The following is a 19,889-nucleotide window of genomic DNA, read 5'->3' on the forward strand; positions in this document are numbered from 1 at the left end:
ATCTTAGAACCCTAGTTATAAATTTCTTTTTATTGTCAACAAATCTAAAAAAGAAATAATTTAAATGTATTAAATAAACTGTGTAGCTTTTAGTATAAGTATTTTTTTTTATATAGCTCAGCAATCGTTCGATAAACTATTTATTGTACATAAATAAGTATATCAGTAATAATTTTTAAACAATACAGAAAAATTTTATACGAACATAAACTTAAATAATTAAAATAAAACTGCTCTCGCCTTCGGGATCGAACTGAGGATCTTTTGCGTTTGAGGTGAAAATACGTTGCTCAAGCTTAGAATATGAAATATGTATATTGTTAAAGTTTAGCAAAATACAAAAAAATAGATCTTTGTAGCTTGATTGTCGTCGTGATAACCGCGACCCTGCAGAAACCTGTATCATAAAATATTAAATATTATAAACTATCAACAACAAAAAAATAACTCTCGTTGTATAATGACATATTAATTATTTAGGAATTTGAAATCATAAAGTAATGTGATTTTTAATCTATGTTGTTTTCAACCGTTAAAGTTTTTTTATTGCATTTAGTTTAATGGTAGTAAACGTATCTCCCTCAAGCACGCGACGTACTATTTTAGCCTTAAAATATCTTGTGATAATAAAATTGAGCTTTTTAATATAAAATACTTTAAATGGGCGTATAACTTTGGTTTTAGTACACGTTGGTGCTTGTTAAATGATTAATTCATTTCAATATCGCTATAAAAGAGCTTTTTTAGATTTTTTGTGATGACTTGTTCAGCTAATACTTTTGCTTAAGAATTCTCGCCCGCAAAGAAAAAAATTCTGATAAATCGGGCCCGCGAGCTAAAAAAATGTGTATTAAACAAAATTACGTTCTTCAAAACAATATATTAAAACATTATTAAAACAATTGTTTAAATAGATAAAAGAATAAAATATTTATTATATGTTAAAGTTTGATACTTTAGTAAATAAAGTGTTTGTCCATTGCAGCTTGTTAGTTTGTTTACTTTTTTATCTGTGATCATCGCTCTACTAGCGTGAAACAATTGTTAAGTAATAAACTCAATTTAACTTTTGTCTTAACTGTAACTTTAGTAAAGTCGCAAAACGTATTTTTATAGTTTGTAATTTGATTTAAGTTAAAAAGCATGTCTCTATTGCTTCTTTGGTTAGCTGTCTCTATCGTTATAAAAAGTTCTCGAACTTAACAAGTAAAAAATACATATAAGTAACTAGAATTTTTCCAAAAAATATTTGTTCATGTAAAAGATACTCATAGTTTTGACTTTTTTAAAGTTTATTGAACACACAATTATTCTCAACAAACATATATAAAAAAAAACGCACAAAAACTAATTATAGTTGTGTAAAGAAAGAATTGTAGGTTTTGAGCTACACATCTATAATTAATAGATGTATTAGTAGTAATAGTAGGTGTCAAATAAACACGAAGGGACTCTTTTTACCAAAGACACTTTTGCAGGAGGGGTCATTTTAGCACGGTTTAAAAACTTTTTTTTACAATTACTGTTACCCCCAGCCCTTACCCTTGGTCGGTAATTTTTTTTTGTCTTTTTTAACTACTAATTAAACTCCCTATCCTTATCCTTGGTCTTTTTTTCTTATTGATATTTTTTATTATTATCATTTTCTTTATTATTGTATTTTTGTTTACTATCACAGTTACCCCTTACCCTTGGTCGGTTTTCTTTTTCTTATTAATATTTTATTTTGTTCTTATTTATAATTTTTCTTTAATATCACTGTTACCCCTATTCTTACCCTTTGTCGATATTTTTTTTTTCTCGTACAAAAATGACCCTTCATGCAAAAGTGTTCTTTAGTTCATATTTGAACCTTTGCAGAAAAATTTCTTCGTGCATACTTGATCCGTCTTCAAACTCAGACATATAAATTCCTTTTTATTTTGTATAAAAAACATTGTACACTGAAAAATTAAAGAACTGTGGTTTCAAAATAAAAAATAACAACTTTGAAATTTTTCATTTTTACATTTATATTTATATCTAAACCGCAAGTAAAGTTATTTGTACAAAAAAGGCAATAAAAATAGACAAAAAGTTTTAATTAATATCATGATAGTTCAAGAACTGAGCAAAAATACTTAAAAAAAGTTGAGGATTACGTACAATAATCTAACTACTTAATTTACTAGTTATCAAAAATGTAACAGAAACACAAATAAACTTGAAAAAAAAACTAAATTATAGCTGTAATTGCTGATAAAAACTAAAAGTAAAAAATATTTTAGTTTGTTTTGTTATTGTTTCTTATAAAGAAGTTTGAAAAGTAATCACATATAAATTTTAATTGCTAAACATTTATTTACAAATATATTTTTTTCTTAAAAAAACGGTTAAACTTTTTTTACTTCTTATAATATATTTGTTTTCCTTAAGCGATTAGTTTTAAACTGTTACAATCTATTTTTAAACTTTTTTAGGTACTATTAAAAGTTAAGATAACTTATTATTTATTCTTTGATTAGTTTATAGTTAGTACTGCTTTACTCATGTAAATTTATTACTAAATTAATAGTCGCATTTAGTTCAGTTTTTTTTTTGCAAGTTGTCTTTCTTTACAGTTTAAGTTTTGTGTGTTTAAGATTTCAGTTTTTCAGCTCATTTTATTCAATTTAAGCATTTTGTGTATAATTCAATAAACGAATGTTCTTTTTGAGCACCAGGTCCTTAAACTATTTTTTAAAGATTTTTGTGTTTAATAAACTTACTACTATTAATGTTTAGAATTGATAAAAAATAACTAAAAATTTTATTAGTGTCTAAAAACCAAATACTTTTTGATTTCAATGTATCTAAAGTTTTAATATAAAACTTGTAATAAGCTATTTAAATTTTATCTCTTAACAGATGAAATAAATTAATTGAAAAAGATAAATTTATTTTTTAACACACTATAAGTTAAATATGTATATTATATAAGTTTTAATTTATTTTTTTTTAATTTGAAAATAAACCAAAAATGTTGTGTTATACTAACATTAACTTTGTGTCAAAATAGTTTCTTAGTACATTGTTGAAATTGATTTTTATTTCAATCCTTCTTAGCAAGTACAACTATTGTTCTGTATAATGTAAATTAGATTTTCCAAAACTGTTTTCAAAACTTGCCCTTTAGCAGAAATTTTAAAGAATGATCACCCCCATTTAATCAGGGATCAGCAGGTATTTGGTGTTTGCGGGAAAAATCTCAAAAAAATTTTTTTTGGCCTTAGTTATTTAAGAATACCTAAAATAAGTTACCTCAAGTAATTTCTGAAAACTAATTTAAAAAAAAAAAACTGTTGGAGTCAGTGCAGGCACGCAATAAACATACCTTACATTTTTCTTTTGCAAACTGATATTTAGCTTCAAATGGCAACTAGCAGCACAACCCTACGCAGATATACAAAACTGACCATGCGGATAGAACAAGCCGTAATACGCCTTTTTTTAAAAGCTCGTTTCCAAATAATATCTCAGATATCATAAAAAAAACTTTTCGAAAGCTTAGACTTAATGCTCATTAAATGTGTCTTCTATTCATCTAATACCATATCTCTAGACATTTAGTACTTTTCCTTTGCTTAATCACAGAACAATTAACCTTAATACTGAATCCTATTAAAAGATGAGTTTTTTTTTTCATTTTACTTCAAGTGAATATTTGCCGTATCTAAACTAGTAATATATTACTAACAGGGGCGTCGCGTGTTGCACCACCTTAAAATTTTGTAAGAAAATATTAAGTATCTATAACGTTTTAATTTTTTTTTGATTAAAATCTCTTATAAAACTCCAATATAGACAACGACCATTTTACTCACTACACTGCTGCAAATGAACTCAAAAAAGCAAAATTTCTTCAACAATTACCGCAAAATCAATATCTTGCGGTAAGCTAAGAATTTCCTGAAACAGCACAGGCTTGAGTATCATTCCACAAGCTATAGTAAACAAAAAAGGAAAACAAAGCAGAGGCAACTCCAGCAGAGGCGACTTGAGCACGGGCAACTCGGATTTTTTTTTTCTGCACCACCTGAGAAAAATGGGGTATAAATACAAGCGTACAAAGTTGCACGAAGATACTCGAGTTGTTTTTTCTTTTTACTACCACTGTTACCCCTAACCCTTGGTTGGTAACTTATTATTTTTTATTTTGTTAATAATTTTTTATTTACTTTTACTGGTACCCCTAACCCTCGGTCGGTAGCTTTTTTCTAATTATAAACTTTATTAGTTATTTTTACTATCACTGTTACCCCTAACCTCGGTCAGTAACTTTTTTTTGTTATTTTATTAATTTATCTGTTAGTTTTTTTTTAATTCTCGTGCAAAAATGACCCTCCGTGCAAAATTGAACCTTGGTGCAAAGTTGTCTTCGTGCAATTTTGACCCATTTCCAAGAAAAATACCACGCAACACAACTGATTACAACCTTATCTCTTTTAATTAATTTTTTCTATCATGATTGAAATATTTTTGTTAACAAGAAAAAAATTTTAAAGATATAGAACTTAATTTTTTTGCGTTGTAAAGTATATATTGAATTGGTATAAACCCTAACAATTCCTTATTGAAAAACCTAACTACCTACTTTACCTGTGGTTCAACATTGAAATATATAGCATTTCATAAAAAATACTTCGGACCTTACTCGGCTAAAACATAACACAATTAAACCTTACATTTAACTCTTTATTGTAGACTTTAAAAAAACAAATTTAACAAGTAAGTTTTTTTTGAAAAGGTACTTTATGAAATGCAAACTATTGATTAATGTTAAGACTGAAGATGACTGCGAAAAAAATACTTTAGCACACTAATTTGATATAATTTCACAAGAAATTTCTTCAAAACCAGTATTTGATTTGATACTACTTTTAGTTGTAATTTTTTTTTTATATATTGAATTTTAAAAGGATACTAAAAAAATTTTTGAAATCAAAATTTATATGTATAAGTAAAAACAAAAAAAAAAGTTGCATTGAAATTCTACAAAAAGCTTTACATAACTATGAATTTAATACAAATACATTAAATATATGCAAAATTAGCTAGTTTAAAATAAATAAAAAATATAAATATATGTAAACATACGATTATTTGGTTAACTATATTTTAATGTTGTACTACATCAGGGTTTCCCAAACTCATTTACTAAATCGCCCCCTTTTCAGAATTTTAAAAAATAATCGCCCCCCATGATTTTAAAAAGTAGTTTTTCTCTTGAGTACAAACTTTTGAGCCAAAAAAATTGTGTTCGAAATGTAATTTAGACTGGTATTTCTTATACACGCACTTTTCGGCTGTGTTCAAAGTAGTTTACAGGGCTTGAGAAAATAAGTTACTGTTGTTTTCTTATAAGCCCCTGTTAAGTGTATTAAAATACTTAAATATTAAAAAACCTTGTGTAATCAGTAATCAATCCTGTTTAAATATGAATTGTTTTGAAACTAATGAAACTTTTAGGGTAGTGGTGGACAACTTTTGAAGTCAGCAATTTATATTTACTAAAAAATCTTTTCTTGTTTCAACTCGTTAAAAAATGTAATTGCAGGCTGCATAATTTAAAAATATAACATAAAGAAAACTAAAAAACTCGAGCATAATTGTAATAAAATGATTTACTATTATTGTGATCTAGGAAATACTAAAGTAACTGAAAACCAAATTAAAAGTGTATTTCAAAATCATAAGCATCAAAAAACTAAATTTTGTTTATTTTGCACAAGTAGTTTCAAGTTACTTGGCGGGTCGAAATTTGATTGGATCTGGACCGTAAGTTACCCATCTGAAATCTTAACTGAAACCTGACATTATAACTATCTCTCATTTAACGAATTTCGGACATTTAGAGTGAATACTAAGTAACTTATTTAAGCCGCACAAAATAATTGAATTATTTTATAAATAGGCATATTCTAAAATTAAATACCAGAGATTAAAAAACTATAAAAGAATGAACATATTTTTTTGAACATAATAAAATAGATATTAAAACATTACTGCTGATCCAGTTTTAGGAAGTTTGACCGACTGGTTAATTATCTCACATGAAAAGTTGGTTTATCAATAACTTCTGTTTGTGCAGTAAAATTATTAATTTCAATGCTGAGATGTATTATAATCAAGTTAGTTGTAAAACTAAAAATTTAATTCTAAACCTTTAAAACTATATGTTTTGTAGTAGAATACCATTAAATAGTGTTTGACTTAAAATAACCTTTAGGAAACTAAACCTTAATTTCAACATTTTTTTTCTTCATTTAAATTCAAAAAAAATCAAATGTATTACAATTAATTCTGTGAACAGAAAGTAATCAATTAAAAAATTCTTTTAATTGTGTTAAAACTTTCTTCTGTAACTGTAGCAGTCTTTTTGATTGCTTATTTAATACTGTTTAATTTTATTTTTTCTCTAGTTATTAGCCTATAATAATTTACCAGAAGAAAATAGTGAAAAACTAAAAGCTAGTGTTGAACTTTTAAAATAAACGACATATTCTAATTGCAAATATATTAAAAAATAAGATAAAACAAATAACAGTTTTATTAATAGCTTAAAATTATTTAATATATAGATTTTCTAACAGTAATAAATCAAGTTTGAAAATAAATTTGAGTTTAATAATCTTTTAAATGAAAAATTTGAAGTCATTTCAAATAGAGACATCAAATCTATACTCTTTTAAAACCAAAAATAATTATTGAAATAAAAACTTTAATGGTTATAAAAGTTTTTTTATTTATACAAATTAAACAAGTAATAACAAAAATATGTCAAATAAATTTCTTAAAAAAAAATACTTTAACCACTATGCTATAAAAACTGTTGGTGTAATGTAAATCGACAAAAATAAACTACAAAATTAACCAGGTCAAAATAAAACTATTAACAGATTTAAAACATAAAACATTTTGTAGATACAGTAGACTTCCTCTTCAATTCGCACTTTGAACAAAATAAAAAAGTTTAAACTTAAAAATTATTACCATTTTTTTTACAAAATAATAAATTTAAATATGTTATATGCAATACCGTTATGAATAAACATAAAATCAACTAAAACATAAAACAAACATTCATAAAAAAAAGAGATCTATATAAGCTATTAATTATTGTGTATTTTTGTTTTATTAATACTTAGTTAGTAATAGACTTTATTTAAGTTAAATTTAAGAAAGTATAAGTATGCACTTTTTTTGGGTAAAAAGTGCGAGCTCAAGAGAAAGTCTACCGTAATTAATATTTATTAGGCATTATGCAAACCTGTTGTAAAATAAATAACTTAATAAAATTTTTATTATAAAAAGACTACTTAAATACAATACAAACCAGGTTAAACAAGAAGTATTTTTAAAGATCAAATAAATAAATAAAACTTTCATAAAATAATGTCTGCTACTGAGCTCTAATATAATGCGAAGGATGAGATTCATGAATGCTTGCAAGTTTTTCTAATCTGATTCTAAATCAGTCAAATAAAGCCTCAAGTCACCTCCTTTACAAATATCTAGATTAGATATTTTGCTCAAGATGTTGATAACTAAACTTAAAGCCTTCTCAACAACATAGCTAAAAGGAAAAACTATACACAACAATCTAAATTCCTCTCAAATGATTGGATACTTTTGCCTTAGTTTTTGTTAAGTCCAAAAGCTTCCATTTTGTTCTTTGGAAAAAATTACTTTAAGTTCAAGGTCAATTTGTAAGTCGGAGAAGGTTTCCTGTGAGTCGTTTACTTCAAAAAGATCTGCCACGAAGTATTCCATATTTTTATCTATATGATAGCTTTTTTGTATCAAATCGAAATTTTACTACTTAATATGTTGAAATTGTTAAAAATTCCAGATTAAAAAAAAATTTTTTGCCTAAATTGTCAAGTTCCAGGTTTTTCTAGGTAAATTGGCAACCCTGTATAGTTTTATTTCTTAGTCTAACTTAATGACTTTTTAAACAAAAATTGGAAATATCATGAGGTGATAGTTAATATAGAAAACATAGATTTGATCTATTTAAGTGTTAAAATAAGAAAATATTTAATTGAAAATATGTAATTAACTTGAAAGTAGGAGTCATAAGTACTTGATTTTTTTCTCTATATTTTACATAAACACAATAAACTTTTTTGTTTAAGTTTTACCACAGGGTAAAATATTTAATAGCAAGCTAAAATTAGTAAAATAGCAAAATAAAAAGTAAAAAAATTTATGACAACCCAAAACTTTAAAATCGCCCCCTTTTCGCCCCCTTACTAGTTATCGCCCACCCTTTCGCCCCCCGAAATACTAAAATCGCCCCCAGGGGGCGATATCGCCCACTTTGGGAAACCCTGTACTACATACATATGCCCTCTATGTTTTTATTTTTGTTTTAATGTTTAAGTAAAAGTTTCAGTTTGTGTTTTATAATTTGTTTATAAAGTAAACTTTTCGCGTTTTTCGTCTCTTATCTGTGTATTTCAGTTTAAGATGCCTGGGTCCAGTGTTTGACAATAAGCGATAGTAATTCAACCGATTTATTTCTATTACTTATAATCAAAAATTCACAATTTATAAATTTGAAATAGTATATAAAATACTTAAAAGCCAAAAATAAACAAAAAACAACAGAGTTTTATAATCAAATGGCAATACTCTTTGGAACTTTGGAAGGCTCCATGTAAAGGTACTCGACTCTAATTTTGCTGTTCATCAGTTCGATTTCCTTGTCCAACTGCTGTAGCTGCTTCTGGTACTTGTCTATCAGCTTTTTTTCTTCATCTCCGTAAAACCACACCTCGCCGCGACGACCCTCGCTTTCCCTGGACTCGTCGTCCATATAAACCTGTAAATGATGTTTTATTGTGACGAATTTGCCATTTTTTTATTAAATTAAAATTTTAATTTTCGGCCATTTTTGTTATGTGTTGGCGGTCAATGTTTATTGTAATAAGTTGGATTATAAGCTGTTTTTTCACTAATTTTGTACATATTGTTTATAAATTGTTGTTGATTATTATAAGCTGTTTTTGCACTAGTTTTGATAGTGCCAACCTGTATCTGAAATTTTTTTTATTGCTGTTATTAATTTAAATTACAGAAATTTAACTTTTCGCAATTTTTAAATTAGTTGTTGTGATTTCTCACCTATATTTAACTTATAAAATTTGAATACTTAATATCTATTTTCTTGTATTTACTTTTTACTTTCTTGAGCATATTTATAACCATGGAGCAGGAAAATGTAGATCTTGCCCGGCGCCACCACCATAACAATAAGACTAAGAGGAGCTTTATCTCTATATATAAAAGTAACCCATGAAGACAGGCCTCAAGGGTTACATTATAAATATGAAATGCTTAGGAATACTTTAAGTTTAAATGCATTAGCTGGTGTCTATTGGCTAACACGTAGAAGTTCTAAAGTGTGTATTTAAACTTAAACACTGTGGGTAACTAAAGTATACTCTAAAAAGTTAAAACTGTTTGCAAAAATTAATACAGATGTTATAACTTCTTAATGAGTTAATAATGTGCATTATTTATTTATGTAAATTGAATAAACTTTCAATTTTATTAAAATTTATTTAAACACTTTTTAGAGGTAAGTTTTGCTTTTTTTTTACTCAGGTTTTACGTAATAAAAAAAATTAAATAAACAGTGTAATTTAAAAACATCATAAGTCAAAACAGATTAGCTACTGAAATAAATAAACAAACCTCAACTCTTGAATAATTGGACAGAGTGTATACAACACCAACAACAAAGGCTGTTTGCTTAAGGCTCGGTAGAGAATCTAATACTCGTTGCATGTCAATTTCCTGTTTAAAAAATGTTTATACATATATTTGTAATACCTGGTTAAATGAATAGTACAGTGCTTCCTCAATAATCCGGCCATGTTGGGCAAGCTTTTATTGTAATTTTGGCCGGATAACTACAAACATTGTATTTTTTCTAATAAACTAGCTCTTTTATATTATGCAATGAATACAACATAATAAATACTAAGTCTCAGTAAGTTTACTTTATTTTCATTATTTTTACCGAAACAAGCTATTGAAACAGACAAAGAATATAAGAAAAAATATTTTAATCAAGTTTAAAATTAGTTTAAAGAAAATAAATTACGCTGTAAACAGTTTAGCTAAGTCAGAAGTCTTTCTAAAAAAGGAAAAAAGTAAACTACTTTATTATACTTGACAAGGTTGTAAATTTTATTTGCGACCAAAACCTGGTATTGAATGAAATATTTAACTTGCACTAATATTATTACTTAAACAAGCTCTTTACATTCTTGTAAATAGAAAAATACTTTGTAGCTAAAACAAATAGTTATAAATTTTACCACCAAAACAATTTTTAACTCGTTTAATCAATCTAGCAAGATCTTTAGTAATAAATAATATCTTTTCAAATAGAAACTATTGAATATAATGCTATGTATATCATTATCCTTACTTAATAATTGGGAATTCTTATTGTAACCATAAAAATTAAAAGTACACAAAAACATTGATTTTAGCTGAATTAAATAAATATACTTCTCAACCAGAACCTACCGGATAAACGAGAAACCGGATAAGTGAGGATGCAGTGTACTAAGTTTTAGTTTCATAAAATAATAAACAAAATATCCTTGTCTTTTGAACTTGATATTATTATGTGCAGTTTTATTTTTGATAAGCCTTTAAGTTTATTATTTCAAACATTTAGGTAAATTTCAAAAGCATAGTAGTATTTTTCAGTTCAAAATAATATATCCCTAAATGTTTCCTTTGACTAAGATATTACCTTTTGAAAATTAAATTCATACGTTAGCAAAAATTTACTTACCAAACATATGTAGATAATTCGATACTATGTATAGTTTAACAAACAAAACTCAAACATCAGTGTTTTTAGGATAATCCATTCTCATAATAGCGGGGCAGTTTGGTGCAAACTTGTACGTTTCGTATTGAGAGAAATTGACTGCTGAATGCTGGGCAGAACTTGTTGCTATTATTATTGTGCAAATTTCAATCTGGTTTAAGGAGAAAAAAATTATAACTTATATAATAAATTATTTTCAATTATTTATCCTAAAAGTAATTAAGCGAAACTAAAACCTAAACTAATATATGTTAGTAAATTAGAAAGAAATCATAAAATTATACATTTTTGTAAATTGAATTTAAAAACAGTATATAAAAATTTAAAAAATAATCATTAATATGTAAATCACATATTAATTTAAAAGAACTACTTGTGCCATTAGCAATAGATAATTAATATTTAAAATTATTTAGCAATTAAATATTTAGTCTGACAATTTTAGGCTAAAAATAGTTTACAGAGATTTATTATAATTGCCGTGTTTGAAAACTAGAGCTATATTTGAAAAAATGCTGAATTTAACTAACCCAAGATTTTGATTAAGAACGTTGAACACTTAGTAAAAAATCAGAAAATACTGCTTAATTCGTTTAAATGTTTTTTTTTGTATCTATAGTTTTGATATCAGTCAGGCTTTTTTTAACCTAATAGAGCCGCTTTAAAATTCCGTCTACATTTAACATTAGCATAGGCAATAAAGTTATTATTGATATTTTATTATTAATTATTATTAATAAATTATTATTATTAGTTATTATTATATAAATAGTATAAACTAATTAAAACCAATTATTGTACTAGATTGGAAACAAGAATATATGTACACATAACTTGATTTATGATAGATTTTTACGAAACTTTTACTCAATACAAACTAATTGAGCTTTTTTCTAACTTAACTAATAAAAAATTTCTAAGTTAAAAAATATTTCAAAAACCAGTTTGTCTTTTGTTTCAATTTTATCTGGCATCCCTCTGAAGTTTCCGTCAACTCCAAATGCCTCATTCGCCATTTCGTGCGCAAAACATTGAACTTCCGTGTCATCAATAACATCCTAAATATTCTTATTCAGTTAAAGAATATACTTTTTACTTAGATTGACTACTAAATAACATTGTGAAATTTCATACGGTAATAATGAGTAAGTAAATAGTTTATTATTTTTTAATATCAATTTTTTTTTTAGTATAAAACGTCAAAACGAACTGACTTGATCAGAATTGTAGTACAAATTTACAAAGTCAGTCACGTGTTCTTGAATTATTTTCCATATTTTCAATGTATATAGTCCGTAGTAAAAGTTTGGAATTTTGTCCGGATGAATACCTAAAATTGTTTGTATAGTTTTAAATGACTTATTGAAAAATACTAAACATCAAAAAATGTTTTTTTAATTAAAAGGCTGTACAGTATTATTATAACCGAACTAGTAGACAAAAATACTAGCATAAGTTTTATTCCTTAAACAATATCTGATAGTATATAAAACTTTGTGAACTTTTTCCTTAGAATCGAAATTAAATAATTTTGTAAAATAAATTTTACAACTTGAAATATGTTATCTACTACTAAATAAAAATAAAACATATAGATATAAAAAACTAACCATTTTTTTCTAAGACTTTAGGCATGTTTAAATCTTGAATATTATAAGTTTTAAAGCTTTCGAGGATCATTGACGTTGCATCTGAAATTGCAACAATTTAATATATAAAACAGTTTTATATTATTAGTATATTTCTATAATACATCATAACTAAATTAAAAGAAAATATTTTTATGGGAGCATTTTCTTTAAAAAATGTCATTACGAGCAAAAAAAGTTTTATAGTACCAAATAGTTGTAAGGTAAAACTAAAGCTTCAGTGCATAAAAAACTAAAAGATTTATTTAAATATGTAAAAAGTCAAAACAAATTGACAAAGAATATCAAATGGGCTAGTTTAAAAGTAACGAAATTTTAAAGCTTTATTTTTGTAGTATACGTATGTACAATAGCCTTTACTAAATACATTTATCTAAACCAAAACTTTTTAGTGCAGTAAAGTACCTCAAAAAGTAAGCATTTTGATCTCTAGCAAAAGTGCGTAAATTACGTGTAAAAGTCTTGAGTCAAATTTTGAGCTTTTTTAACCTTACAATAGCTAATTTTAACAAAACAAAGCGTCAAATGACTGGAGATGGTTTGTAAATAATAATTGTGTTGCATTTTCATCTATCAGATTAAAGTCATGTTTACGTTCGTTTAACTTTAATTCAAATAAAAATTCTAAAAATCAAACAACTTTTAATTACACTCATTTTTGAGACTTAGAGGGTACCTCTTAAAGTTCATATCTTGATTGTAAACTAAATCTAGTATACTATATCATGATGATTATAATGCTATTAGGTCTATGTACTTTTGCATAAAATTTTAGGCTTACAATTCTATAAAACCTTTAGGTATTGTATTTTTCACAACTAACCAATAGAAATGCCAGAAGCGAGCAGGGAATTATTTGGGATAAGGGTTTCTCTTGCCAGTTGGCCCATCGCAGCAACTGTTCTTATATGTGGGCGCAACAGCTTGTACATCGGGTGCGCCTGAGACAAGTTCCTAAACACTCCCACTTGAAATGCCTCTATTGATGCGTGGGTCATCATGTAGTGAATGACCCACTGAATGATTTGTTGTGATGATTTAGAATGATTTATTGTAAACTTAGTATTTCAACTGTTTTTTCTTAATAGCGTGTAAAGGTAGAAAACATTCAACCCCTGAACTATTGCAACTACTTGCCAAAAAGATATAATTCACTAAATTTATAGCAGAACATTACAAAGTTTAATTTTCTGTTTTAACATTATATACAAAATAAATCAAACTTAACATTGATACAGCTTTTATATTACACTAAGTAAAAAAACAAATTGAAAATTATTTAACCTCATAAATAGAAAAGAAAGCATTTCTGTAGTACATCTTCGCCAAAAGCCACTTTAGACTTCCATCTGCAATGAACAAATAATCTTTGTCGTTCGGCTCTAATTGAACTGCAACAGGAACGAACCCAAGCGAAGCGTTTATATGAAAAAGGCAGATTGCCGGGGCTACTTTGCATGGCTCACCGTTCTCAAGCTTTGTGTAAACCAAATTCTTGTCTTTAGCATAGTAAGAACTAAAGTCTGAGATAAAAAACTTACCTGCCTGTTTTTAAAAATGACACAAGTAAGTTTTTTTTAAAAACAAAAAGCAAAAATGTTGTAAAACTGAAGTGTACAAAGTTTTAATAAAAGAAAGTTCTAGTAAAAATTTTTGATTATATTTAATGAGTGTTTTTAAAAACAACTTACTGCTATTTCACTCTCAATAGATGTTCCTTCGGACAGGTGATCTTTTAAATCCTCATCAGTAACGTTTAAATAAGAAGGAAGTTCGTTGCATGCTTTCAACATAAAGGATGCTGCACTAGTTAACATTTGTTGGCCAAATCCTTGATCCGAATCCCATCTACGAAATTTTTTAACTAAAAGTTTGAGTTAGAAAATTAAAGTAAAACAAAAACAACTTAGTTTCTCATTTATAGTGTATGGCTTGGTCCAAAGACCTGGTGTACAAAAAAAACTTTTCGGATATAAAACTTTTCGGTTACTACTAAAATTACATAACTTTAATTTTTTATACAAGTAAATGTACAGAATAAATTTGTATTGTATGAAACAGTTTTTAATCCCTAATCGAAATTCTACTATTTTATACATTTGTTAAATTGAAATGAGGCAAAATTGTATTATACCTCTACACAAAAGATTACGTTAAAAAGTATTAATGCATTACAATTTACTTTATACTTTTGTAATAGCTCTATGCTTTCATTTATATATTAATTAGTATACTACATCAGCGTAACCAAGTATTGTTGGTAACAAACATTTTTAATTGAAATTTTATACTTTATGTTTGACGTTTCAACTCCATTTTATCTACAACTTTCTTACAAGATAAAATGTTTTTGAGCAATCAAAGGTAATCAACTGTGAAAATTTTCAAGTTAAATGCCATTTATATTTATCTTCTGTTAAAGTTTGTAATTAAAAGAAAAACTAAACCGTTTCGTTAATTTTAAAAATATTTAAGTTAAAAAGTATTTATTTTTGTATACAAACCAGTGTGTTTATATAACACTTTATTATATGATTTATTATGATTTTAGAAAATAGTTTTCAAGAAATGTTGTTCTAAATTCAAGAATATACAAAGATTTTTTCAAACATACTAATTCATATAAATTTTTTGTCTAAATTTTCAAGTTCCATTATATTCCTGTATTTCATAAATTATGTTCATCCTGTTATAGTTCTTTGGTTACATAAAACATTTCTTTTACATTTTCATAAAGATTTAATAAATTATATATTTCATTCGAAAGCAATGTAATTTAAAACCAAAACTTTGTTTTGGATAATCTAAAGAATTTCATACGTTTACAAATAAAAGCTTAATTTAAGAAAAGGTGATTTACGAGAATAGAAAATTAGATTTTCATTAGTATAGTATATTCTGTTAGAAGAGATAAACTTGGGTTTGTAAATTGTCTTTTTTTTATATAATATGATAACTTTACTTCTGACGCGGAACCTTTCTGGATGAAAAATTTTACAAGAGCTTAAAGCACTACTATTATTAAAAATTAAAACAAATGATTAATAAATTTCAATTAAAATCTGGCTGTTGGTTGCTTTTTAAGTAAAGTATTTGAAAAATTAAAAACCTTGTTATCAGTTTTATACAAAAATCATAAGTTTGTTAGATTTTAATTTCATGCACCTTCAATTTTTAAATTTTCTCTTAAATCTAATAAATAAGTAAGTAAACAAACCCCGATAAAAAGTCGTCTGTTTGCTGTGCATCTTTATCCAAAAAACGGTGAATTTTGTGATAGTCTTTTAGTTCATTAATTTTTATTTTAGATGCTGAAAATATATTCTTATTTATTATTTCAAGCGTTTTAAGAAGCTTTAAAAAAACTATTTCTAGTTAAATTTTCTACATCGTAAATTTGTACTAACCAAAAAGTTTTTTAATTGCCGTAGGTACAACTCCTTTGATACCGAATTCGACAAAATCTACAGCCCTTACATGAGATTTTCTTAAATCCATAGGTAGATCACGATATTTTTTTGCGTCTATCCATCTGATTTGTCCTGCATAAAAAAAACATACATAAAATTTATTTCAAGTGTAGCTCTAAATTGAAATTTTTCAATCATAAAAAATATTAAAGCTGAAAAAGAAAAAGTTTTCTATAAATTTTTTATGCTGTTACATTACTCTCTTTATGTATCGAAGAGTTTAGACATAGTTACGTAATGAAACCTAATAACTAGTTTAACAGTTTGTTTTAGTTAAGTAAAATTTAATTTTTTAAGTGACTTTAAATCTTACATATTTTAGTCGAAGTTTATTACTCTTAGAACGACGGAATAACAATTTAAAATGATATTGCTTATTTTCAACAAATTACCTTTTGAAGCGACCTCATCTTTTATCCAATTAACAGCAAACCTCGTGTTGTTGAGTTGCGTTTTTCTAATTTCTGTCCTTTCTCCTGCATTTTGAGGTAAGCAACCTGAAATTTTAATTGGCTAAGTTTTTTATGCATTATATCAAAAACATATATGAAAACACATTTATAATATATGTATACGAGTACTAGATGCAATATATTTTATCCTAGTTTTGTATTTTCGTAATGATTTATCAGAACTTTTAACTTATTTGGTTACTATTTCAATTAGTTATCTGTTTTAGACCTAAATTAGGTTGTTTTTTTTTTACTTAAGATAAAAAAGTTTATTTTTTTTTAAGTAAACTTATTTGAAAGATTTGTATTTAGCTTTAGCATTATACATAAAAGAGTTTTCTTTAATTAGGAAAACGTTGTCTTTTTAAATCATACTTTTTAAACTCAATCATTAGTTGAAGCAAAAATTCAGTGAAAGATTGTAAAATATTTTAACTGCACACTTACTGATGTCGCTAAAAACAGAAAACTCATCGTTGATAATAGAATAAACTGGATAAGTTCTCGACCACGATTCCTTTATTTGCCTGATTTTAACCAGCTCGCAAAACCAATGTCTATAATGCTTCGATTTTTCGAAATAAAAAAATATTGTAATCGAAACAAAGTTATAAGAGAAATTATTTTTAGTTTTTTTTTTTTACTCTTTAACTTATTTAAGGAAAAAACAGGGCTGTAAATTTTTTAATAAAATAATGCAAACACAAAACACGCTTAATTGAACTTCTACAATTCATGCAATTTTATTTCTGCAAGGAAAGAGTAAAAAATTCAAATTTATGCATATTTAAAGACAAGTGTTTTTCTAGGTTTAAAAATGAGTTACTGATGTTGAAGTAGTCGGGAATTCCAACGTCTCCTGTAGTTATTTGCCACTTGCCCTCTCTACCAGGCTTGAAGTTACTCCCGTGTACAATGGCACACGGGGTCTTCAATTCGACCCATTCAGTTTTCTTTCCATTTCCGCAAAGTTGAATGTAAAACTTGATGAACCTAGGACTCAGCAGCAGCCGTTTGTCGGATGTCTGTTTGTTTTGTTTAATGTGTAATAAAGAAGTTAAAATGACTTTTTTAATGTTCAAAAGTCATAAGAATAAGGGAGCATTAAAAACTTACAAAATCAAGTTTTTTTTTCTATACTTACTAGGTTAAACTGTTTCATAAAATAGTCTATTAAATATTGGAAAAATATTTCTATTTGTATATATATATATATATGTGTGTAAACATACTTTAATATAGTTGTTTAAAAAAACCTTAGAAAAACGCTGTCTCAACTTTTTAAAAAACAAAAACAACAGATTCAGAGATTTTACATTTTCATTCTTATTCAAACAGAATTTATTTTTACTAAAATTTAAAATATTTTAATTAAACTAAAGATCTCTAAACCTGTTGTTTTTTTAAGAGTTGAGAAAGCCTTTATAGGATTTTTTTAAACCAATTTTGTTGTATTTTATTATTATATTAAATTATTCAAATCTATTTATCCTATCGCTTTAGTGAAATAGCCAGTTCAAAGAGCTTTTAAGTACAAATTAAGAGCTTCACCTGCTGTGCGCATAAAAAATTGTGTTTCAATATAATAATTCAAAACATCAATATATCTTTTTTGTATAAAACTAAAGAATAGTGAATAAATTAAGTTTTGCTTTTTAGTAAAAGTAAAATATCTATACTTCTTAGAAGGTGAATAAATATTATTTTATTTAAAAAAAATAAACAAACTAAGTTTTGCTAAAAGAATGCACTGACGAGCTCTTTGAGTAAAAATTAGTTTACTGAACAAATTAATTTCTGAGTATTTGTACTATCTAATTACAAAAAACGGTTATAAGGTTAAATAATAAAGTATATAAAATAAAAAAAGTATTAGAGCTTGTAAAAATCTTAGAGCTATAGTATATATCAAAGTGATTTCATTGCTTAAACCAGCGGTTCTTAACCTTTGTTTTCATGTTTTACCCCTTTTTGGATGGTTACTACCAAATTTACCCTTAATATATAAAAGAGTGTTTAAGTATGAGAAAAAAAAGTTTTTTTTGAACTTTAAGCTTATTAAATACAAAAAATCGTAAAGTTTAAAATGTTTGTTAACTTAAGAAAAATGCAGTTAAATACTAACTTATAATTTAAAAAAAAAATTAATAAAAATTAATTTATATAACTGTGTTAAAGAAAATTTACCTTCTTAAACAAGGGAATTTACCTCAAGATGTGAATTTACCCCAGGTTAAGAATCGCTGGCTTAGACTATACAGAACTAAGTCTTCAACAATCAAAAGTAAACAACTGTAACTTATGTAATAAACTAACCTTTTATCCTTGTAAAAGATAACTTTGCGTACTTTTTTAGTATAAAATGTTAACTTAAAAAGCTTTAAACTAAACAAACTTTAACAGTTACTTCATAGACTGTAGACATTTTTCTATCCTTTTTTTCTATTACCTAAAATATAACATAACTTTTAAAAAACAGCTGAAATTATTTAAAGTTTAAGAAAAGTTTGGTAAAAAAATCTTCAAAATTAAATTGTTTCCTTTTATTTTAGTGAAAAGTTTATAAAGTTCAACTTACTCAAAGAAAATTAACTAAGATTGTGTGAGTTGTTAGTATTATTTATATACTAGAGATAATGTGATAATCCTTAAATTAAATCCTAAAATTTCACAAAAACAAATTTGTCAGAAGACCATAATACTTGATAAATACTCATATACTTTATTCAAACAACTTTGTTTTACTACCTATAAAGTACAATACTTATCTTTAAATTTAAATTAACTTAAATTGAAACTCTTAATAGCTTTTAGTACATACTTTATTGGTAGCGGAAGCTAGTTTAATATAGTTTTTACAAAAACTATTTGTTTTTTGTTTTTCTATGTAATATATAAGTAAGAAAAAACTTTTAATTTTTTTTATCTTGTTACCTAACGTGATTATATTTAGAGATTTTACAGATGAATTACCGTAATAGTTTAAATTTATGATACGATTTTAAAATACGTTTAAACATATTTCACCGCATTCATAAGTATTTTAATCTACGTTTAATAGGGATTTACAGTAAAACAAGTCGGAAAATTTTTTAAATACATCAAATATTTGTAAAACAAGTATGCTATACTAAATCTAAAATAATATTGTAGAACTTAAAACCAGTTGTATCATAAAATATATAAGACACACATTGCATTTGAGAGTGTATGATGCTTAACAAGATACTATATTTAAAAATAACTTAATATGTAGTTTATATTACTTGTAGTATATGGATAGACAAGTATATACGGGAGCTTTGCTATATTAAAATATAAAGTTAAATATATGATTTTACCAACTTTATAAACAGACTGTAGTAAATCTATTTTTAAGCAAAACAAACATAAATATTTTTATATAAATGGGTATCTAAAATTTTGAAAAATAAAAGAAGTA

General features: G+C 25.8%; 1 protein-coding gene across 1 annotated transcript; it reads right to left on the reverse strand.

The window, feature by feature from the left end:
* Positions 1–8,641: 8,641 nt before the first annotated feature.
* On the reverse strand, positions 8,642–18,872 carry LOC145836629 (polyunsaturated fatty acid 5-lipoxygenase-like). Its single transcript, XM_082944416.1, has 12 exons — positions 18,843–18,872; positions 17,274–17,472; positions 16,388–16,492; positions 15,933–16,067; positions 14,217–14,389; positions 13,810–14,001; positions 13,349–13,541; positions 12,091–12,206; positions 11,818–11,934; positions 10,893–11,027; positions 9,721–9,822; positions 8,642–8,845 (listed from the first exon to the last, which is right to left on the reverse strand). The coding sequence occupies exons 1-12, from the start codon at positions 18,870–18,872 to the stop codon at positions 8,642–8,644; spliced, it is 1,701 nt and encodes a 566-aa protein (XP_082800542.1).
* Positions 18,873–19,889: the final 1,017 nt, after the last annotated feature.

This window comes from Thalia democratica, chromosome 5 (assembly GCF_965202585.1).
Source record: "Thalia democratica chromosome 5, ktThaDemo2.hap1.1, whole genome shotgun sequence".
NCBI lineage: Eukaryota > Metazoa > Chordata > Thaliacea > Salpida > Salpidae > Thalia > Thalia democratica.

What these genes read in the sequence shown, in the direction of transcription:
- LOC145836629 (XM_082944416.1), bottom strand. Translation starts at nt 18,872, where the DNA reads ATGTCTACAGTCTATGAAGTAACTGTTAAA. An exon ending in TCCCGACTACTTCAACATCA is followed by an intron (nt 16,493 to 17,273) that starts GTAACTCATTTT and finishes TTAAAATTTCAG; the next exon opens with GTTGCTTACCTCAAAATGCA. An exon ending in TTGAAACAAAAGACAAACTG is followed by an intron (nt 11,028 to 11,817) that starts GTTTTTGAAATA and finishes TCCTTAAACCAG; the next exon opens with ATTGAAATTTGCACAATAAT.